Raw genomic sequence first — 23521 nt, 5'->3', positions numbered from 1 at the left:
TGTGGCTGAATACAACAGAATGTTTGCCAAGTCTAACAGATCCCTTGTGGCTTTATGTGCTGTCTAGTCTGTGTGTAAAGCAAAATGCAGCTGAGTTTGCCAATTCTGTGCCAGTGTGAAGCTACACACAATTAAAACTCACCATGCCAGAAAAAATGTATTTTTCAAATGAATGTTAAGCAGAGGGCTTTGACATGTCTCAATTCAATCATTCTGACTGGTTCTGCATTGTGCTGCTCCAATACTTACTAATATTTAACTTATAGTTGTTATCAATTTTCTCAAAATCTGCCTTTACCTGACTTTGAACTTGTTCTGTGACTATCTACCTTCCTCATAGAAAATGAATTCAATTTAACTTTGATGTTCCTTACTTTAACATGCACCTTGAGAACAGCAGAGCTATACTGTGGTCTTCTTCCAGGTCAGTGTCCTGGGCTTTGCCATGTACTATACACCTACAGCAACTGTACCTGGAAGATTTCTATGTGATGGAATCCTACAGTGGGAATGTAATACATCATCATCCAGACACAATCATAAAATCTGAATACCGCTCATTTCATCAGGCTCAATTCTATATAAGGTTTACTGAGGTATCTGGATACAATTGATTTATTATATGCAAGGGCACTGATTCACCAAATAATTTTACAAACTATAATAAAAACTAAATCAGTAAGACAGCCCATATGGTGCTGTATTGCATTACCAGTGTTTTTGCCAACACTAAGAACACTTAAACAGTGCTAGCCTCTTAAATGGAAATCAGTATACCATCTGTTACACTGAGCATTGTACTAAAATTGATATTAAGTCAGCATTTGCTATTAACTAGAGATAATCTCAAATCAGTACCAATGCTAGTTGTACCTATTTCACTAAATAACTAAATATTTAATTTGTTCGTTAAAATCATGACCCTGATGCACACATACTCTCCATTTTCTTCCAAGTTTAGGAATAGGATCTGAAATTTTAAAGACCCATAGTCAGGTAAGAGTTGATTTTATTGTAACACAAAAACGCGAAGCAGAGGACATGTCGTCTGTCTGTAGTATGCCGCCCCCTGGAGTAAGCGTATTTTTCACTTCTTGGTGGCACAGTGAAACAGGCCCTCAATGGAGTATTAGCAGCACTGCGGTGCCATTAACCTCTCCGAGTATCAGGGCTGCCAGCTCTTCTGATTGAACAGGGACTGCCTCTACCAACTGGCAGGCGAGGAGTGAGGGGCTTCCAGCAAGCTCCTTGGGTGGGAAGTTTTATTAGGGTCCCATTTACCTTTTCACACACTTGCCACTGTTGACTCTAAATCCCCCAATGCACAGGGGAAACCTTTTACCAACTAATTATCTTTAGTGTACTGCTTGTGATTGTGAAGCGAAAGCTAAAGTTTCTCTAGACTTTGTACTTAATATTTGGAGCACGAAGGGCAGAAAATAATCTCAGTTTAAGATTATAGTGAAGAACTATTGATTGCTGTGCCATTCAACACCCCCATCCAAACATTACTGGTACAACATATTTTATATTAATTACTTTAATTACAGTTCAGAAACTTGTTTAAAATGTTCTGTACACATCAGATGGCTCTGGTTCTAAGACTGCGTGACTGGAGTGCAATGCATGAGTTATACCAATAATCTCCAATTGCGAGTCTACTCAATATCTACATTTTTCTGCAAATACCTTTTTTTAAATCAATATGGAGATCAGTACTGAACAAAGTCATCTGCATTTTAAAGTGTACAGATGTGAATATGAACTACTTACTCATTTTATGGTATAAAATAACGCTAATTAGCAATGAAACCATTAGATTTGTTTTATTAAATGTTTTGTAGACCTACAGGGTGATTTTTTAAAACATCATACACAGGCACACTGGAACCAGTTTTGGGGAGAAAAGTATCCCGTTGCTGAACCCCTGCTCCAACCCCTCCTTTTTTGTTTTATTTGACAGATTCTGCAGATTATAGCAATTTAAATCTTTGAAGCGCAGCTCTTTGTGTGATGCCTTGGTTTATAAAGAGCTCTAGTCCTAGAAAAATTACAAGATATCTTTCAAATGTTCAAGATATAAATCTAATCTAACGGGGGGTTATAAAACCAACACAGGCAGTCAGGGGGATCTTAAAGTCTTAAAGCAGGAGCTTTAGTTCCAGTAGGCTAATCAAGAAGTGCAGACAGGGTAAGTGCTTTTGGTGACATTAAACCTGTCTTGTACTGTCTGCTGGCTTCAGCTACGGGTGCTATACATATCAGAATCTTCTGGGTTCGACTGCCCATGGTCCAGTAAGCGGGGGTCAGGGCTGAACTTGGGCTTCTCTGAAAGATCTGGAAAGGCAGGAGGTAGTTCAGCAGGCACAGCGTTGAGGACAGGAGCAGGTTCAAGCAAAGCAGCATCAACAGGCTCAGAAGCAGGTAAGTTGTCTTGTGGAGCTGCCTCCTCTGCTGAAAGTACTTCAGTCTCAATGGTATGATCTGGCACAGCCTCAGGAACATGTGGGACTACCTCTGGCATGGGAACAGCATTGGCCTCTGGGGTGTCGAAGCCTTTAACTACATCAGGGTTGGGCACTTTCACAGGGACTGAAGCAGACTGCAGTACAAATACAGGGACACAGTTAACACACTTGACTAAAGGATACCTGAAAGTTGCAGGATAAAATCTAACACCAAGCTATTAGTGTAAGCGTGTGTCTGTAAGTGTGCTTGTGAAGTCTGTATTGGTGTGTGCCCACTGTCAAACATGAATAACTTCTCTTTATATAGATGTTTTTTTTTTTTTTTTTAAATAAGCTTATCAGACCACACAGGAATTTAACATTCAGTAAATAATATTCATTAAAATAATACTAATAATAACAATTATAAAAAATACTGCTATGACTACGATGACTACTACTACATTAAATAAATCCTTTAATTACAAAATCAAGAAAAGCAAGCATTGAAACATACATGTCCAATTTAAATACATTATTTAAATTGTAAATCCTTATTTGAGATAGTTTGCATTGTAAATGTAAGTGACAGAACTCCATAGAACGAAAAGGCCTAGTCACAGTTCTCCAACTTCATATCTCAGTGAGGTTTTTCATATCAGATGTGAGAGATACCAACAAGATTGCAAACTTCTGGTAAAGCATAACAGAAAGTACTGTAGTTTTACCCAGCAGTAGCTCGTATCCTTTTTGTCTTTTCTTTTTAAAAGTCATACTATTGCATAACCTTCTAAACAGGTTACATAATTTATATTGAGGTAACAAAATACTCAACAGTAAAACACAGATTAGTCAAAATAAAAGATTACCTCATGACTCTGTAGCTTGGCGTGGGCTTCTTTAGCAGGACTTGGTTTCCAAAGTGAACTGACTGCGCCATTGGCCCAGTGACCGACAGCATAAACCTTCTTCCCACTGACCTATCAAATTTCAAAACAATTCAAAGTATCTTTCCATACCATTCATGGACTGAGAGACTTGATCTCTCTCCATAGATGTATTGTTCTGAAACTACTATGGCACAAACGTATTGATATGAATGGAGTTTCTATACTACAAGACTAATATGGACCTCTGGAAGCCAATGAAGGCGGCACTGTGAAGAACTTCAGCCCTGTTCCTGGAGGGGGTCAACTGTGGGCATGAGCTACCAAAAGCATATTCCATGTGTCTCAGATACAAACTAGACCCCATGCCACTTCAGAATATGCATGTTACCTTGACAGCTGCCACAGCCTGTGCTGGGTAACAAACAGATGTTCCGACAGCTGCAAGACCCAATGGAAGCATCACCTTCTTAAACCGGGACCCTGAGTAGTCAAACAGAGAGAAAAGAAAAATACATGCCGAGATATTTCTTGCATTCCTTTGCATCCTGTCTGGCGTATAAGCATCGTTGTAATTCACTGTGTGTAAAGGTGCCAGCAAAGTTTTTTTTCTCACTTTTCTACAAATGAGAACGCCACTGTATATTAGTGTATTTGCCAGATTTATCATTTACTAACTTTGTGTCCAGCACTTAACAGCCTGGGGACAAGCAGGATGCATTTGTTTATGGATTTCATCCAATTACCATTCCTTGCTAGGATCAGGCCAGCCAATCCAGACACTGAAATCACACTGACTCTGGGTAGAAAGCCAGGAGGTGGGTCCTTCAGGTATATGTAGGTATCTAAAGTAAAAAAATACAAACAACAACATTACATGGCAGCACCAGACTTTATCAAGAACAAAACAAGCACTGAAAATGATTACTTTTTTTACCTTGTCCAAAATGGACAGCATTCGTGGCTCCATTTCTGACAGATGCATAGGCACCCTAGTGAAGCAAAAGAAGAAAAGTTAAATATAATGTAACACAGCACAACACTAAAAGGTTTATTTAATTTAACATACATGTTTTAATGCTGTGCTGTTTTCTAGGGGTCCTACGTGGTATAAGTTCTGATTGTCAAGTAACCACTGTTTAAAATAGCATTGTAACCTTTGTTGGAAGACTTTATCAGAGGCCAAGGACACAAAGACAGAATTATCCTCACTGTCTAGGTCTACACTTGACTTGTTTTGCTTAAAGGTGAAATTATGATGGGCAGCCTTATGTACTTCCTTAATCTTCATTGTGAATATTGTACCAACCATTCTCATTGCAGAGACCTGAATCAACATGCCTGCGGAGGGAGGGGAGGTTAATCAACCAGAAATGGGTTTGGAGAGCTTCAGTGTGACAGAGATACTTTATAAACAAAACTGACAGGTGCTAATTTGCCTGGTCTCTGGGTTATATGGAAATACAGAAAGCTAGGTTAGCAAAAAGTAAACAAGTGTGGTAAAACTGTCATTGTTTACATTGATTTCCTGCAGTTATTAGTGAAAAGCAGTATGTCTGAGAATGGTGCCTCCTGTTACAATGCAGAGACGTATAATTATTCGACTTCAACAAATCGCACCAGCTCTGTTCTCCAGCTGGCTGTCCGAATTAAATAAAATTAATTAAACAGTGGTAGCTTGGCACTATTTTTGAGATGTGCCCCTTTCCAGGAACTCAAATTTGTCACAATAGAGGAGCAGAACTTTTGACAAAATTGAAGGCTTACAAAAACAGGTGCACGAGAACATGTCCCAGAAGTTAGGTCCCGGTAATGCTTGAATGGTCTCTTCTGAAGGAATGCATATTTCATACCTTCACCCTCTGGACAAAGGGGTGGATCGTCTCCCTCACCACTGAAAAACCACCCTGCAGGCGACCTGGCTGCTCCTCCACATACTTCAGCTTCACAGTCGGAGGGGAGTAAATGGAGAGCTGGAGATGGGAAGGAAAATGTGGCGTGAGAAACTCGTTTTTATATTCCTATATTCTTTTACGGATGACTTTAGATTTGCGATTGCGATGTTATGCACAGAGTGTGCAGAAGCCTTGTTTGTACAAGTACAGTTTATTAAAACCTTCTTCATATGTTTTAATTTAAAACACGGATGAGATGCAATCATTTCTTCTAAGTAGGGGCTGGGATCCCCAGCTTCTACTCATTTCATAGGTCTATACAATGCAATAATATGGTTCATAGCAGACTTGTGCCCACTTCCCTCTGTCAACGTTTCAATGAATAGCTGTACTCCATCTTTACCTGTTCAGGTGTGATGCTCCCATTGTGTTTTCCCTCCTTCACCGCATACACCCGAAAGGATGCTAACCCCAGCACTGCTGGGATTGCTGCCAGCTTCACAGCCTACAACAGACCAAAAGAAATATACAAGTATGAAAAATGCGATATTTGTGCACAGGCTCATTTGTATGTTTTTTTTTTTCCATTCCAATGTTCGTTTTGCAGACATAGTCCCAAAGCAGCTTTCTAAAACTACACGTTAACCCTTTCATCCACATAGCTGCTTAATGTCACTTTCTTTGAGGGCATGTGCATGGGTTCATCATACGTATTAAACCTGAATGCAATAACCCTGCTGCTTAATTTTCTGTATTACATCTCCTGATTTGTAAATGAATAACACATTGAGATTGTCCGTGTGAGTGCCCTAAATAAAATCGAGTTCATAATAATAACGCAGTTTTAAAAAATGTTTCGGTATCAGGGGTGCTGTAGACGTTTGTCAAATCGACAATATCTATGATAACGTGACGTCCTGCTCAGAATATAAATAAACGCTTACAGACGTTAGACATATAAATGTACCACTTATGTTATTTCGTTTTTCTAAGATGAAATGCAGATAAACTCATGAGATAAACAGTCATGCGTGCATGAACTCGCTGTCTGCCTTGGTTTTTTTAATGCAATATATTGGACACATTTATTTCAGCTTCCATTATGGTAATATTTAATTTAACGAAATAAGTTAATTTAGTTGAGTTAACTAAATTCAGTCACAGTAAAAAAAAACGGATCATTCGTCACTCACCTTGGCAGACATGGTCAGTCCCTCCCACTCCAACGTCAGACTCACTACCGGCCGACACGAAGGACAAAATTCTTCGGGGGCTAAACAAATTAATAAATAAATAAGCTTTCGTTTCTGCTGCATTTTATGAAGTCCTTTCATCAGGCACCGAGATGTAGAAACTGACTTTGATGTACTAGCTTATTCCCATTCGCTCTTATGTTAAAAGAAAAATTAAACCATTCAATTTTAATTTTGTATTTCAGTTAGCTGAGAAGCACGCAACGGCCAAATAGAATTTGAAATGGCCTGCAAATCCTTTCTTGGTTGTATTTTTATTGTCGCCCACTAGGTGGCAATAAAGTAACAGGAAATGACAATTCTTCCAGCAATCTATCCATATCTATCTTTAAAGTGATCATAATTAAAGCATTACTAATATTTACACCTAGTAGAAAACCTGCTGAAAACACAAAACTGCACTCACTACCCCAATACGGAATCATACTAACACCAAAAACTGAAAACATTCACTTGAATCTAATTCAACATCACTGCATTGGCTTTTCCATTCCCACTGGTTGGGAAGAAAAATGGGCTGGGGAAAGTTCACCTCATAGCAACCCCTACTGATCAGGTGTCCTACGCTTCTAAGCAGGGACGATCCAGGCTGCGCTATCACCTCCAGGGTTTATTTTATTTTACACTTTAGAAAGTGAAGCATGGATTTGAATCCAGGGTAGCCTACTTTCTGCTAAAAAAGGGCAGTGTCATTATTCAGCAGACACACACGCTTCCACCTGGAGAGCCTGCAGTTAATCAGTTTCATTCTAAAGCAAAGACTCAGATCACTCCTTTTTTTTCAAACTGTGATGACATGCATGATGTGTACACTGCAGCTACCATGCTTCTACTCAATTGATCTACTTTGATATATTTTGCAACCAGATCCACTGGTATTACCTACAATGTTACAGGAGATTGCATGCCTTCTACATTTATATATTCGCTATACCATCTCCCAGTTACATGTCAGTTTCAGTCACAATGGACAAGACAGCAGGTATGAGAGTAGACCATCTAAAGTTGCTGTAGTTTTACCAGATGAGTTGTGTGCAGAAAACAAAAGCATGAAGAAGAAAGAAAAGAACAAGGGATCAAACTAAAAGATGCAGCAAATGTTTTAGACAATAAGTATGTGATCAATTTTTAGTGCAGAGAATTCAGTTTATTAAAGTCAAAGTTTTACAACTGAAGTTTTACAATCTTTTTTTATATATATATTTCTGAAACCAAAAAAAGGCTACTTTGAATTTTTAGGAAGAATAAATGTAATTTTCTTTTTTTTTTAAATCAGTCAATGTACAGAATAACAGTTAATAATATCTTTGAAAAAAGAGCAATATGTTCCTTTTTTTAATGTCGCAGTGCAACTTACATCTTACACATCTGTGCAATGTACCATGGGGTATACACCCCGAAAATAACACACAGTGGAATCCCATTCGTACAGTTTTCTTAAGTTTGAGACACATGAAAAGAAAGAGACAATGTGACAGTCTGTGCCTAAAATGAAAATCTATAATTCTTGTAAAGAGAAGAAATAGCATGGTGAAATAAGACACAACATACAGCAATTCAACTGGCAAATGATTTCTGTTATAGATGAAGAGTAATTCCGTGATGAAACTAAAAGTCTCAGAAATATATCTTGGCAGTGCCAGTTCCAGCCTCAAATAAACTTTCTGTGTCAGCGTACTGGGGGTTGCTGCAAATGCTCCAGTCCTACTTCTCCCAGAAAGAGTCACTAATTAACAGTGGGATTGGTTTTATAGAGAATGCACTCCACTTCTAACTCCAAGGAATGCTGTTAAATAACCCACAGCTGCTCTTGACTCAGATTTATGTCTGTTTCCAAACTGATTTGTTAGCAGATTTCCATATTAATTTATGAAAATGTTCAAGTGTTTACCAATACATTCTGCAACACCCATCCATAAAGACAAATGATTAACAACCAAGTGGCTGGCAGTGGTGTAATAAACTAGACAGTCCTGTATGTTATTTTCCCTTACAGCTAAATGCCTCCCCGGGGAAATGACCCACTTTTCCTCCCAGTTAAAGGCTGGGCCCAGCAGGCAGTCACAGCATGGAAGCATACAGCATCTTGAGGGTCAGATCTGCCTTCACAGCCCTGTCAAACAAATATAGGACCCACAGTTTGGGTGTCCCAGGGAAAGTCTATACTGCAGTTCCAGTAAGAAATATTTGGTGTTTTATAATATTTTGACACATATGTATAAACTCCTCAAGCTTCTTTGAACAGGGCCAATGAGCTCCCATAATTGCATAACCGCTATCTGCCCCAAGAGGGATAAAATCTTCCAATAGCCCATGCATTAATCTTTTTACCACATGTCATTTTTTATTCAATTTCCAGTTTTTGGTCACTACATAGTTGTTCTGGTGGATTAAGGTTCATCAGCTCTTCAAAGGGGTCATTTCTACATCAGTTTTCTTTGAAAAGATATTCAAAGCTGCCGCATGATGCTGGATTGAAATGCTTTTCAAATTCAGATAGCTTGCAGTAGCACCATTGTCGTCAATTTTAACTACCTGCCTGCACAGCAACCTTGTAGATCCAGCATATTCTATTACTGACGTCACAAAATGTGCGGTGAAATACATTAGTCATGACATGTGGTATAACATCTTTTGCATTACTGGCACTTGGTAACACATAGGGTAATACATCATTTGCCTCTGGTTCTTCCCACTGGAAGATTTCCATCACAAACCACAGGAGTAATTTTCATTTCTGCACAACTAGGCTGAAACATAACCGTGAAAAAAAATAAATAAATAATATTGCACTGTAATGAAAAAATAAAAAATAAAACAGAATAGGTTGGACTTGGCATTACTATCAACATCTTGAAGTTCACTGTCACCTTTTTTTTATTATAAAGGATGGTTAAATTCAGATTTAAGTGTGGTTTAAATTTGTGTGTATGGTCATTTCTGTGACTCACTAATAAAATCTTTACATCATTTTCAATAAATTCAGCATTCAGTGTATTAGTACCTTACACATAAAACCTCATTATACTTATAGATGCTAGAGACTACAACGAGAATATAATGGCCAGCCTACCAGGATTATTACTGATGCACATTCAATATTTGGTCAGCCTGTGGGGCTCAAAGGACAGTGTTAGAAGCCCATTCTGGTTTAGTTTACATTGTTAGAAGGTTCTTGCTCTTTCTCTTCCATTGCATAATCAGGTGATGCACACCCCAGCACGCTTGAACTGAACTGAACTGAACTCAGCAACATGATTCCTTGATGCTACATGAAACCACTCGATGGTAGAATATGTAGTACTACTAAAAGAAAGCTTGACAAGCCTTTTGACTAGAAGTCTTTCTCATTTAAGATATTAAAGTGATTGTAGCGGACAACTGAATTTCATTCCACTTCCATCCCACTCACTACAATGTGTTTCTTTCAAAACCACAACCACTGGTAAGATTTATGGAAGAAGAAGGTTTCTTTTAGTGTTAAAACATAACCGATATTAAAATCTCATTGTAGAGTAGTAGCATTGCATTTTGCTTTCAAGACCAAAATGAAATAAGCCCAATCTTTGTTATATGGTACATTTTTGTACACATTGTCTCAGTTCACTTTTAATGTTTGAAATCTGATTGTGTGGTTAGAATGACAGTATGGCACAATCACCTATTAGCTGGTATACATGCTGTGCACTGTAGAAATACTACTTTGTCTTTGGGTTAAATGGCTTCTTTTGGAGGAGGTGCGCATGGCCTTGTGCCTGTACCTAACTGCCTGCTCAATGCAAGCTGAAAGGACACAGCTGTGGCGCTCATCGTTTGAGCAGCTGGGAGATATGGGATGATACTGTGTGTGGTGAGTGTCTTAGAGCGGGGTGTAAAGAAAATGAAGCTGCTGTACGGGGCCAGTGCGCTGCTACACTGTATGAGCTCTTTGCACTCATCACATACTGCACGTAGAACCCAACAGCAATGCAGAAAGAAGCTTCAAACCCACTAACAATGTCGCTACCAGATGTACGACTGGGCTGGACAGAAACCGAGGTAAGCAACTCTTTCAGCAGCCAACACACAAGCCTGTGTTTTACCTCTTTCTGGGGCCTCAATATTCTTTACAAGTTAGTTGTGGCACTTAACAAAGTCATGATTGAATGTGGCTGTTGTTAATTACTTCAAACACACTTTTCCTGTGAAGAACTGTTCTTTCAATAAGAATTTAGCAATGAATTCAAGATAATTTACTACAATCATTTATTAGCTTTGTCTTTAAAAAAAACGTTTTCTTTACAAGCTAAACAATTTGAAACACTTCTCCAAAGTACGTTTCACTTGAACCATCAGTATGAACACCGGCTAATTTCTGTTGTCCAGAGGTTTGTATGGCACACTTTCTCTGGCCTTCCCTTTAATGAAGGCTGTATACGCTATGGGAATATATTCTAATTATAGCAATGACTTGGAGAGTCTCATTATTAATCTAAAATTGGGATAACGGTATTTAAACTGTCTTAAAAGAACTGATGAGGAGTTAATATGATTTGCTACCAATGGTTCTCGTTGAGTTCAATGAGTTTGATACCTGGGTCACTGCGCTCAAGTACAGTCTGAATTTGGAGGAGTAGGCTGGCAGCTCAGCACCCCCTCTACGGAGGGCAATGTGAGGATAGGGTATATTAGCTGTGACGGGGAGCTGCTTGTGTTTCAGTTCTCCCTTAAAAACAAAACAAGAAGGAGTTACTTCAGTTCATTTCAGCTGGAGAGTGGAGCTGCCTTCCGAGGTCTGAAGGAGCTTAGTGAGAAGTGAAGCTGTACTGGGGCGCATTCATGAAGCATGAGCTTGTTGTCAAATGCATAGGGACTGTAATGCACTCAACAGTATGCTAATGCTGTTTGAATGTAAGCCAGTAGTTGACATAAAGGTGCTTGAACAGAACAGAACAAAAACCTGAGTTCAGCCCAGAGCTAGGAATGTCTTCCTAAGCAATACTGGCTTGTGACTGAAGCAACAGAGATGATTCAAGCAAGCGTTTCTTTCCCCTTTTTTTGGATTCTGAATAGCCAGAATCTGAAGATTGCATTCACAAGGATTTTATTCACAGTTTTAAAAGATTTATTGAGTAGCTGCTTTATGTGAATCGTTACACTTTCCCAGTGCATGTTAGAATGTCATGCATGTAGTTTTTTCAGAAAACTGTCCAGCCGGTAAAGAGTTAAACATAAGGTTTCTTCGGGGTCCCCTCCATTAGTGATTCGTTAGACGCCCCTAGATCCTACTATTGGGTTACCTTTAATCTATCGCTTAAAAACAATTAATTATAATAATAATAATAGTAATAATAATAATTATATAAATATATATATAAAAATCTGTGAGCAGTTTATGAGAGCAGTTGCACTATAAGCTTTAGTACTGGTAGGAGAGAATCCCCATCAATAATGCTGCTACATTGCCTCTTGTTTATTGCAAAAAATTAAATTAAATTAAAAAATGAATAAAATTAAATAAAAATGCACACAGTGCTCCACAACAGCACAACTAAAATATTTTTTCTGTTTGCTTTTTTTTTTTTGTTAAGAAGAAAACATAAGGATAATACTTTCTCTTCATGCATGTATTAGGCATCCTGTGGCACTATTCTCTTTCATCCAATGTATTTACAGGATAACTTTTAGTTTTGAATACATTATTTACAAAATATTACAGTGGTTGGTTGGTTGGTTGTTGGGGTCGGGTGGGTATGGGGTTTGGGAGTGTCTCTTTAAGGGTGAGGCTGAAGGAGGGCAGGGGGTTGATTGTGTTCTTCAGGAACTGCCAGCAGGCTCCACAGCGCCCCCTTGTGTCTCAGACATGCGTCTCGATGAAGGAGTGGGTGTGTGTCATGAGGGGAGGCAGGGCCGACAGTTCGGAGGCTCCGTTTTGAGGCTTGCTGGGCCCCGAGCCGAACTCACAAATGTCCATGAACAGCTCGTGGTGCCTCTGCTTCCACTCCTTGAACTTCTTCGAGGTCAGGTTGGGGTCGTCAAGAAGGTGGTTAATCATGCCCAGGTCGCCCTCCTTCGCCTTAAAAACACAAAGTTAAATAAGTGTTTGGTGGTCGCTCCCACACAGCGCTGCAGAAACTACATACTGGGGGGGGGGGGGGATTCCCAGGCAGATCTAAAGTCAGCGAGATGTCATGTTGATGAAAACTGCTGCAGCACAGCTCACTAAGAGTATGTAGTTACCTCAAGGTAGATACAGTTACTGGTACTAAAAGAAAACCAGTAATACACTTAGACATATGTTTCAATGAAAAGTCTTTATCAGTGACCTGTAATCAATTGATCAGAATTCTAAGTCCAAGTAGACACATTTAATTTGTGCCTTCTTTGTTATACTGTGTACTGAATAAGGTACTGAATACGTTTTCTTTTTTAAAAAAAAAATTCTCCCAATTTTGAAATAGCCAATTGTATTATTTTAGGCTCAGCTCACCCCTGTGCTGACTTGGGAGCGGCAAAGACGAACACACACTGTCCTTTGAAACGTGTCCCGTCAGCTGACTGCTTCTTTTCACTCTGCAGGCCTGCCACGTAGCCAGCCCAGAGCTACAGTGTCGGAGGACAACACAGCTCTGGGCATCTTACAGGCAAGCCCGCAGGCGCCCAGCCAGTCTACAGGCGTTGCTGGTGCGCAGTGAGCCGAGGACACCCTGGCCAACCTAAGCCCTCCCCACCTGGGCGACGCTCGGCCAATTGTGCGCCGCCCCCTTGGGAACTCTCGTCCACGGTTGGCAGTAGAATAGCCTGGACTTGAACCGGCGACCTCCAGGCTATAGGGCACATCCTGCACTCCACGCAGAGTGCCTTTACCGGATACACCACTGGGGAGCCCCTGAATACATTTTATTCTCAGTTGATCAAAACAGAGTTGAGTCTAAATGCCATATAAATAATGTATAATGGTTCCAAGGTTATGAAAATCAAACACCCCACAGTGTTTGAAAATATGAAGCTTTCTATTTGAATGATGTATACGGTGGCAGTAATTAGATACCGACATTGAGATCAACTGAATAGACCCCGTTGTCTTTCTTTAGATACGATACATTTTGAAAGAATAGAAAAACAACAGAAACAAATCTGCAGCTTACAGAAATCCATTTGTAATTTCCTAAAACTACAGCATATATATATATATTGATGAGGATGCTGCCAAATCATGTAACAATTGCTGTGCAACTCTGCTGGCACACTTTGTTTCACCACATAAGGCTGATGGACGTAAGTTTTGCTCAGGTGGTTAACTGCACTGGCCCAGTATTTTCTAAGGGTCTAATCTCTACATCACCAGACCCTAAAGAGGTTTATTTTGGCTGTGCTGTGTGTGTATCAATGGTGTCTATCGACTGTTTAAAGATATGGCCGATGCAAAGCCCACAAGTGTGTGTTAATGAAAGTGTGGTTTAGCTGGCCCTACCTTGAGCGTGCTGCGCAGAGCCCTGATCCGGTGCAGCTTCTCATTGATGACGGGGTCGTTGCACCTCTTATTGAACGAGCGCCGGAACTCCTGCTTGGTGGATGGCCGCTGCTCCCCGAAGGCGGACAGGCTGGCCTGCTCCAGGGTCTTATAGAGCTCCTGCAGCCCGTCGCGGCTCTCCTGCTCCCTGTCTCTCTCCCGCTCCTCCCACTGGCCCTCTGAAACACACACACACAGAGAAGAGGCTCAGGTTAGGGTTAGCACTGGTATTCTGAAAACTCTTCTGTCTGCTCTAATAGTTTAATTGCACCTCAACAAATATACTAATGACAAGATTAGTTACAAGTCATGCTTGGAGCTTAAATGAGAATAAAACATTCACATTGTGTACACACCTTCTTTACTGGATCCATTCTGCTTGCGGAACTCAATCTCTTCGTCCTCTGATTTCTCCTCGGAGAGCCCCGCTGGGCGCACGCTGCCCTTGCACCGTGCGTCACGGTTGCGTGGCAGGCTCTGGCTGCGTTGCTTGTGCGCCTGCCAGTGGGGATTGAAGCCTCTTTCGCACCCCACCAGTGGGAAGGGCCCGTCGCGGTCTGTGTGGTGGCGCCGCTGCACGGGCAGGGTGGCCTGTCTCCGCCGCTCGGGGGACATACCCGGCCGGCCGCCAGCGTACTCGGGGTCAGAGGGCACCGTCTGCAGGAAGTGAAGCCCGGAGCTGGTGAGCGGGGTCTCGATCAGGTCCTGCCAGGAGCGCCGCTCGCGGTACGAGGACCGACAGCCCGAGGAGTGCGTGCTGCCCGTGGGGTCCTGACGGGACTCCTCTGCCGACGACTGAGAGTAGGTCGACTCGCTTGAGAAGTGCCGCCCATGTTTGGGCTCTGGGAACGGGCTGGAGGAGTTCACCTGGGAAACAGGAGACAAAGCTGCTGCTGTTATTTATTTTGTTCAGTTTTTCCGTATCCCCAGGAACTGCTTTAAAGCAGCTCGGTTTCTTTTAATTAACATGTTTTTTGCTCACTAAAAGTAATTGCAAATCAATTCACTTTTAAGTTAACTGTTGCCTTTCCAAAGCTGTGCACCTTCACCTCCCGGATCAGTGTATCTTGAACAGACTACACAGACAACACAGTAGGCCTGAGACAGTATTTAGTTACCAGGGCAACCTGGATGTCCCCATGTATCACCATGTAACTATTTAATAACCTGTTTTTAATGAGCTCAAGTTTTTGGTATCTTCGTGTAATTGCATAGTGTCCAGGCTGGGTGTTTAAGGGTGTGGAACTCACGGAGGAGGTCCGATGGTAGGTATCACACGTGGAGGAAGGACCTTCCTGTTTCAGGGTGAGGGAACCATCAATGTCGTCCTGGTCACTTTCACTCCAGTAGTCTGGAACCCCAAAAGAAGACTTCAATCAGCATTCTCTACTAAGAGTAAGAGGCACTGATACGGCCTAAGTAGTAATCATGCTAAATATTTCCTTAAAGTTTTGTGAATAGGATCCAATATAATTGTGTATTTTAAGCCTCTAACTAGCACTGCATTGTGCCTTGTATTTTGTACATTCCCCTTGCTATTAATAATAAAAAAGATAACTAGACAGGCTCACACCTACCTTCATCAGGTCGAGGTACCTTGTCGTCAGGTGTGTAGCCGATAGCCGCGAGTCCCAGGCGATTCATCCACCTGTCAGAATAAACAGGACATGCCAGCACTTCAGTACAGCAGTGCATAATACATTCCAAACTCCCTTTAAAGACATGGAATGCCTGCAGCCACGCTCAATGTTCCAAACAAACAAATTGTAATCAGAAGGCATTATCTTCAAAGGTTGTGCGCCCATCCTACAAGTCAATCTAACAAACTGCATTTTTTCTCCATACTACATTCTAGAACATTGTGGGTATTTTTTTAAACACTGTTTGTATGTATGCATCGTTGCTCAAACAGTTGTGTAGGTGTTTCTGAATAAAACCAATGTATCTCGGGTTAATGGTAAAATAAAATACTTCATTTCTCGGCAGAATCATTTCTCAAAAAAAAAAAAACAACTTAATTTCCTGTGTGCCTGTGTGAACAGTGTGAGTTGATCTTTAACTGATCTGAGTCATCCCTCGTCTGTGACAATCATCACACTGGCACAGCAAAAGAAAAGGTGAACACCACACTACTTAATGTGTTAAATGAAATATTTGTGTAAAAAGTAGACAAAATACTTTGTGAAGTATGTTTCCCACTAAAAACAATGGCATTTTTCTGTTACTCCCATCACTGTATTACATTCATTCATTTATAAACCAAGCTGTAGCTGTGATGCTGTAGATAAACCACACATAAGGAATGAAAGCTATTTGTATATAACAATGAATCTAATACACAGTATCAGCGCTTCAAATAAATAAGCCAAGGAAAGGTGTCTTGATAAGATGACAATGGCAATCAATATGATTAAGAATATATTGACATTTCTCATGTCCGCAATTGATCACATATGTAGCTGGTTACATGAACTGCTTCAACTAATTAGTTCAACAGGAGATGACAACCACATCTTAAAATCACAACAGAAAACCTCAAAACCTACTGACAGCATGAAAAACAAAGATGTTAAACAAAGTTATTTTTCTGAAAAATAGGATACCAGAAAAAACAGAAAAGCATGCCAAAAACATGCTAAGGGAAATGGTCAAAACCTTAGCAATTTACCACACTGATAAAGGAAAGCCAGACCTCTGTGTTCTCAAAAAAACATAGAGAATAACACTAACATTAAAAGCTCCTGACTATTCTGTGAATGTAACCGAAATTAACAGATTATTGTAAAAAATACTGCTTAAAGGGGTTTAGACACATTAAACTTATATCCCAATTACATTTAGAAAAGCAAGCAAAGAACCAAAAGGCATTCAACAGAAGAAGAAGGGAACCATGGGTAATGTTGCTCATGCTGATGAGGTGTAAGACCAGGGATTTGAAAACCTTGCTGAGCACTCCTTTAAGCCACTGAGACAAACACATACTTGTACTGATGGCTATTGGTAAGTAAGAGAGGCAGCTCCAGTCACCAGAGGCAACCAGAAAGCACATTAAAAGATTAAGCAACACAGCGATTGGAAAGCTATGTTTTCAAAGTATGCCGTTCATTTTGAAAATATGAAAAATTGAAATGAACATGCACATGGTTTGGACAGGACAGATGCAGAGCACTTACAAACTATACATAGTAACACTTGCTACTGAAGTACATTTCATTTCGCTATGATAACAATTCTGCTGTCTTAGCGATTGAACCCTCAAAACTGAAGAAGCTTCTTGCCCCGTTAAAACGAGGGTAATGTAAAGAACCTGGACTGTCCCCATTGACTGGTACGTGCTCAGAAGGATGATCAACTATGGAACGCTATGCAGAAGTGAACCGAGGAATTGCGTTTTAATGTAACATTTGTATTGCTACAACTCAGCACCTTTTGGCTTTTCCAGTCTTTCTCTATGGGAGTCAGAACAAAGGGAATTTTTGATCATCCAGGAGTTCATAATGCAACAAAATAATGAAAAGAAACCCATAAATAATGGAGCAAGAGAAGGAAGCAATGAGACAAAAAAATGTAGATGTGCAGAGCCATAGAAGTGCTGACCAGAAAGATTTCTTTCTTTCTTTCTTTCTTTCTTTCTTTCTTTCTTTTTTCTTTCTTTCTTTCTAATCAGAGCAGGAATGAGTTTGATTTTAAATTCACTTATAAATGCCTAGCCTATACCAGCCCAGTTCTGTGTAGCTATACTGTTCACATTAGTCAGACAGAAGGCTAAATACATTCTGATTCTTACAGCTGTTTTATTCCTTCTCAGGAAATCTGCAAAATAAGTACCGTTATTTATTTTAAAATGAAAAACGGGTCAAAAAAGGTCAAGCAAGCTTTTTTTTTCTGAAACATCCTAAATAATTTATATTATGTTGTCACAGCTTTCATCTTTCTAAATTTAGCAGAACTGTCTCGGAAATTTTTTGCTGTCGGGAAAGATGTTGTTTTTAGTTTACAGCTACACTGTAAACTACCTTAACTAGAAATGTTATCATTGAACAAATGAAGCCTCACCGATCAGACATAAAAAATGTAGGTGCATTTGTTTATGCAAATTTACGACTGCACTTTAGCTCCAGTGCGACCGCTGCATATCGATACGACATTATAGTCACAAGGGGAGAATAAATATCTGCAGACAAACAGGAACAAGCAGCTGCATTATGCATGGAAGGCTAGCACAGGTCTCTGTATGTGAGCTGTACTCTAAAGCAGGAACATTCTGCTCTGTTAAATTCTTAGCTGGCCTCCCCTTGTCTTTCCGCAGCGCGGCAACAAGCCTGCTTCAGATCACAGCAAGCAAACTGCGATGCTTCCCGAGTGACAGTCAAGAAGCTTGATGATGCCTTCAACCTACTTTTTTCTTTCTACACTAAAGTATTATGTTAAGGACGGGGGACGGTGCGGGGGGAGTAAGCATTCTTTTTTTCTGACTTCAGCTGGCCTGGCTGCAGCTACTGCCTGGCCATGTGCAGACAGTGACCCTTCCCTTATCATTCCTGTTTCTGCAGGGTCTGCCCACATCTGCTTTCAGGGGTCTATTTTAGTTGCCAGCCTGCAGTGGCAATTCATCTCTGTGAACCAGGCTGTGACAGCACAGGAACTAAAAATGCAGCAGAGTCTCAACAGGGAATTTTATTTCTGACACTCTTGCTACCTATTTTGTCATTTTCCCGCCCCCCTAGACACGTAGGTAGTAAGTCAAAGGGTTTTGTCTTGTTATCTGTACTTGTGACCAACTTGTAAAGACTTCAAACAAGGTCCTTGCTCATTTAGGTTGTTCTTAGTTTACTTTTTAATGTAGAAGTATTTTTTTTTTTTTATCCCCACCGAGATCCTGGGATAAATTATATTATGAACACGACATAATGGAATTGGAATATCGAGATCCTGAGGTAAATTATCTCATGATTTGTTTTTTCTTTCCATTGGCCTCCACGAGCTGTCGTACTTTACCGTACAGAAAAGCAAGAGTTAATTGTCCCGCCTTTAAAGGTTACGATTAGTTTTGAGGAAATCATTTAGACGTTATATAATAACAAGGCTCAGAAGGAACGAAGAAGACTATCTATGTGTGTGTATGTGTGTGTGATCCTATTTACAAGCACTGAATGCAGAGTACATTTTGAAATAACCACAGCTGGATCTCCAGAGGAGGCTTACGTGTGGTGCAGGGTGGTGAGGTAAGGTAGAAAGCTTAGACGCCAAATGGCTTCCCATGTGACCAAAAATTCGGACGCACATAAAAATCATTTAAAGGGATGTTATTTGTGTGTTGTAACTGCTGCTAGGTGCTATTCTCTCCCGAAAGCTGACTTTCATTTATTTATTTATGTATTTATTTATTTATTGAGTCAATTTTCTGGGGATTTACAAATTGTGTTTCAGGTTTTCTTGTTTGTTTTATTTTTGTATTTAATATTAATGACCCTCGCTCACTCGAGCACTCCCTCCTAGTTTTCTTCTCGGCTTTTCCCCTTCCTACAGACGCCTCCCACCTTCCAGATCACTTGAGAACACTAGATGACTCTCCAGCTGCAGCAGCTTAGTAATAACTTTGAGAGGTGGGACAGATGGCTGCAGGCTCCCTTACAGTACACTGCAGCCTGAAATCCCTAGATACAACATGTGTGCCGTCCTTTAAAAATATCTTCATATAAAATGTTTTTATTATAACTTTATAACCCCCTTTCAGTGCAAACCAGAACTGTCATACCACCAACAGGGTGGAACAGGCGCAGGAAGTCATATTTTAAGCGACTGTTTGCAATGGCCTGTGGGTATCAGAACTACTGAGCCTCCAAAGAGAGCTCTTAGGTTGGCATGGCGACAAAACCTAGCAGCCATTGTTTTGATGCCCTCCCTTTCCTTCCTTCTTAGATGAAGTAATACATTATAAATTGGGATTTTCTGTCATTAATGTGAAGGCAGATGTAACAGCTATTGAAATGTGTTTTATTTAAAGGTGTGTAAATGTCACGTGTCTTACAATTTCTTTTCAGTGACAAAACCTAACATATAAATATATATTGTATACTACAGAGACAGATAATAGTTTTAGTTCTCTTCATTGGTAGGATCATTTTTTGACATTTTAGGTCAGCATTTATGTTATAAATGTGAAAGCTGTGTAAGACCCCCTAATATTCCAGATCAATGTGTATTTCTTAAATCAGCCTACATGTTGTTATACAGCTTTAGGGGAATGGGGAAATGTTCTACAGGAGCGTGGCAATGCCACACTCTGCTCAGCCTGGGATCAGCCTGTGTGGGTGGAGACTGCCTCTGAATCCGTGTGTTCTGGGTAAATTAAAATGGTCGTTTAACTAAAGAGGAATTAATTTCAATTCCTGTGACCACGGGGGCTCTGACTTTCCAGTCCCCCCGTACCCCTCCACCTCTGAGGGGGCTGCACCGCTGACACATTTCTCAACGTTTGCTAACAGATTCACAATGTGGAGAAGGAAGTGCCTTGAGGTATTAATCAATGAAATCTTTATTTAACCTGGCAGGTACCAACTGAGAACTGGTTCTCATTTACAGTGTTGACCAGAGGGACTCAAGACATGGATTAGAGAATTAGTCAGGGCAGGAGGAGGGGGGTGGGGGTTAGGGTTAGGGTTTGGCCTGTGTTTGGGATTTAGCCAGGATGCTGGAGCAGACAGGACCTCAGTTTTATAGAGTTTCAGATTACATTATCTTTGTTTTTTTTTTGTTTTTGTTTTTTTATCAGTCCCATTACTATTACTACATTTAGAATTGCAATACGAACTGGGTGGTTCGTAGTGCAATGATTCCAGTACTGTGTTTTATTTGTAATATTTTTAGTCTGTGTTAAGGTGTCCTTCTTGCTTTCTGTTTTATGGCTGTGGTCTTTGTGTTGTTTTATGTGTAGTACACTATACAGAATAGTGACAAGGTATTCTGCGAGAGTTTACAGTTACAGGGAGCTGTTTTTTCAAGTTACTGTAAGCTGAGAGATTTCTCTTTAACAGCATCTTTTACTGTATTCTCATCGCTCACTTTCTGTTTCACTCCCTCGCCTCACAGAGACCGAATCCCCACTTCTGAAGACATTCAGTTGCACTTTAACCTTTAAAGGGCAACTTGCTTCTTTGTATATTGCAGAGCAAAGCCCTAACACACTGGAAGTGCCATTTTTTTCACAGACCAAAATCAGTTTAAAAAGTTAACAAAGCTTGTGTACCACAATATGCATGGATGCAGCAACTCTAATATTGTCTTGCTGTTTTTTTTACTTAGTAATTACACACATAGCTCCTTAGTTCCTATACAACCTGTGTAATTGCAATGTAAGGGCAATCAATGTAACAAGCTATTCTAAATGGTAGCCATTGACTGGTATAGTAATGAATAACATTTTCAATGAAAATAAGTAGTGTGTAGAAGTAGTGTGAATTAACTATAATGCAGTAATTTCCAAAACACCACCCCAATGGAAAAACTAGTAAATTCAATACGAAACATATGGAGTATGCTACATTACTTTTGGAAGGATCTGCCTGAGCAGTAGTTGTGTTTGCCTCGGGTGGTGCTGTACAGCTCTGTCAGCCACCCCCATGCCCAGTCCCCTGCAGCGAGCTGAGGCTCTGATGGGCTCAGATCTGGGTGATTCCCCAGTAGAAGTCTTTGATGTGCTGCATGTCGGGAGACATGTTGCTCCAGCCGCAGCTCCACTGCTAATTGCTCCCATTTCAAAAGCAGGACAGCTCTGCAGCTCACAGCTCAGGCGCAAATGCAAAAAGGGAAACTCAAAGCATCACGCTGAAAAGGAGAACTGCACAGCTTGAATCTTTCCGCAGCCTCTTTCTTACTCTCACAGCTTCTTAGGCTGTTCTCAAACTGTATGCATGCGCACGTGGACACAGACCAGCCCGCCACACAAACCCACGTTATAAAAGCTACAGAAAACTTCAGAAAAACCAATCTTATGTAAAGTGCTTTCACATCAGGATGCGTCCTGACGTTATTGGGTAGCCATCAGAATAAAAGTGGAATGGTATACCTCATAGAGAAACACATTCATTCGTTCTTACCTGTTCATTTCCTCTAGGCAGTCTGTGGCAAAAAAGAAACTCTTGATTTTGGGGTGGCATGCTTTGAAGGCACTGTGAATGAGAAAAAGGAAAGGGACCTGAGCTCTATAGCTTCTTGACAGTTTTGTAACATTGCATTTTTCATTCTGTCACAAACATGTACACATTTGACTTGATAAATAGGTACTACAACTTCACAGAAGGGTAAATATATTCACAATAATAACCAGGTTTAACCAATTGCTTTACGATACACAGTACAAGGCACAAGCACTACCCTCCAACATCTGTGGAGATTTAAAAGCTATCCCAATGCAGTAAACGGGGAACATTTCATGAATATTGTTCATCTGGGGACATTACAACAAAAAAAAAAAAAACTGCATTGTGTATGCATGTAAATGTTATTATAAACTGAGGGAATCCATGGTTCTGCTATAAACCTGAAACTCCAGGGCTGCTTGAGAAAGTGACTCAGAAACAAGCTTTGGAGATGTGTGAGAAACAGAAGGACTGAGCAGAGCCTTTACCCGCTGCTGTGAGTCATCAGAGACAAACACCACAGAGACAGACACCCGGGCTACATCGCTGAGGCCTGCACTACTTGGGTATGTGGATAAGCCTGCAGGTACACACTGTCTTTTTATGTACCGCACCTTAGAGGTGCTATTAGCTATCACACTGAACACAGCACTTTTCAGTAAAAAGGGTGGCAAGAAAAATAATACATTAGAAAAACACATTTTATTTTACTTGTAAATCAATATTACAAGTATTCTGTTCCTGTTTAAATAAAGACTCATGGTGGCAAGCTTACAATTTCCGTCTGCATTCGATGGCTCGATCTATCCTGAACTCTGGGAGACTGATGAACCCTTCTGCCTTCTCATCCTATCAGAGAGAACAGGAGGGGAGATGAGAAAGCGGGATTAGAGAGGGAGAGCATTACAAATAGCTTGTCATATTAAGAATGCAAGATAAAATCTGGGAGCCGGCTCGCTAACTGAAACTGCCGATACTGCTACTGTCCCAGCTCTAGGTTTTTTTATTAACTTGCTGCAGTTGCGCTTGACCAGGAATCCTGGTATTAGGGACAGAGAGACCACCTCTGTGAAGTCAAGGCTAGGCTGATACAGCTCGGTATGGAGGGGTGCAGGAAAGTTGTTCTGAAAAAATACTGTATCATGTGCAAAAAAGGGCGACATAATTATCTTGATTTCATATTGTTTGTTCTTGTGAGGGGGAGAGTCACAGAAAGGAGAGGAGTCAAGACAGGTCATCCACCAACAGTCAATTAGGGAAGGGAGCTAGAACTGATCAACATATGTTAAGGAGAAGTTGCCAGGCTGTTTCTCCAGTAGGTCCACACAGTGTATATTTCATTTTCTCTAACTTGAGGCAGCCTGCTTGCAAAGGAATAGAATCAGACATAGAGAAATGAATTTGCG

At 40.5% G+C, this 23521-nt stretch overlaps 2 protein-coding genes across 5 annotated transcripts in view; both read right to left on the bottom strand.

The window, feature by feature from the left end:
* Positions 1 to 1810: 1810 nt before the first annotated feature.
* LOC131697828 (MICOS complex subunit MIC27-like) lies at positions 1811 to 6715 on the bottom strand. Its single transcript, XM_058989298.1, has 8 exons — positions 6423 to 6715; positions 5633 to 5734; positions 5188 to 5307; positions 4272 to 4326; positions 4081 to 4179; positions 3726 to 3817; positions 3317 to 3427; positions 1811 to 2602 (listed from the first exon to the last, which is right to left on the bottom strand). Exons 1-8 carry the CDS (start codon positions 6561 to 6563, stop codon positions 2240 to 2242), a joined length of 1083 nt encoding a protein of 360 aa, XP_058845281.1. The 5' UTR covers positions 6564 to 6715; the 3' UTR covers positions 1811 to 2239.
* Positions 6716 to 7736: 1021 nt separating this feature from the next.
* LOC117412451 (connector enhancer of kinase suppressor of ras 2-like) overlaps positions 7737 to 23521 on the bottom strand; it is a 111447-nt gene continuing 95662 nt past the window's right edge. For all 4 annotated transcript variants that reach the window (XM_058989293.1, XM_058989294.1, XM_058989295.1 and 1 more), the window contains 7 exons: positions 22891 to 22964; positions 22074 to 22145; positions 15552 to 15622; positions 15225 to 15325; positions 14331 to 14841; positions 13936 to 14153; positions 7737 to 12537 (listed from right to left, as the gene is read on the bottom strand). In XM_058989293.1, coding sequence (XP_058845276.1) covers positions 12319 to 12537; positions 13936 to 14153; positions 14331 to 14841; positions 15225 to 15325; positions 15552 to 15622; positions 22074 to 22145; positions 22891 to 22964 — 1266 coding nt within the window. In that variant the 3' untranslated portion in view covers positions 7737 to 12318. The remainder of the gene's footprint in view (positions 12538 to 13935; positions 14154 to 14330; positions 14842 to 15224; positions 15326 to 15551; positions 15623 to 22073; positions 22146 to 22890; positions 22965 to 23521) is intronic.

The sequence above is a fragment of the Acipenser ruthenus genome, chromosome 16, assembly GCF_902713425.1.
Source record: "Acipenser ruthenus chromosome 16, fAciRut3.2 maternal haplotype, whole genome shotgun sequence".
In the NCBI taxonomy this organism is placed as follows: domain Eukaryota; kingdom Metazoa; phylum Chordata; class Actinopteri; order Acipenseriformes; family Acipenseridae; genus Acipenser; species Acipenser ruthenus.
Note: the sequence above shows the minus strand (reverse complement) of the source record. Positions and strands in the feature narration are given on the sequence as shown.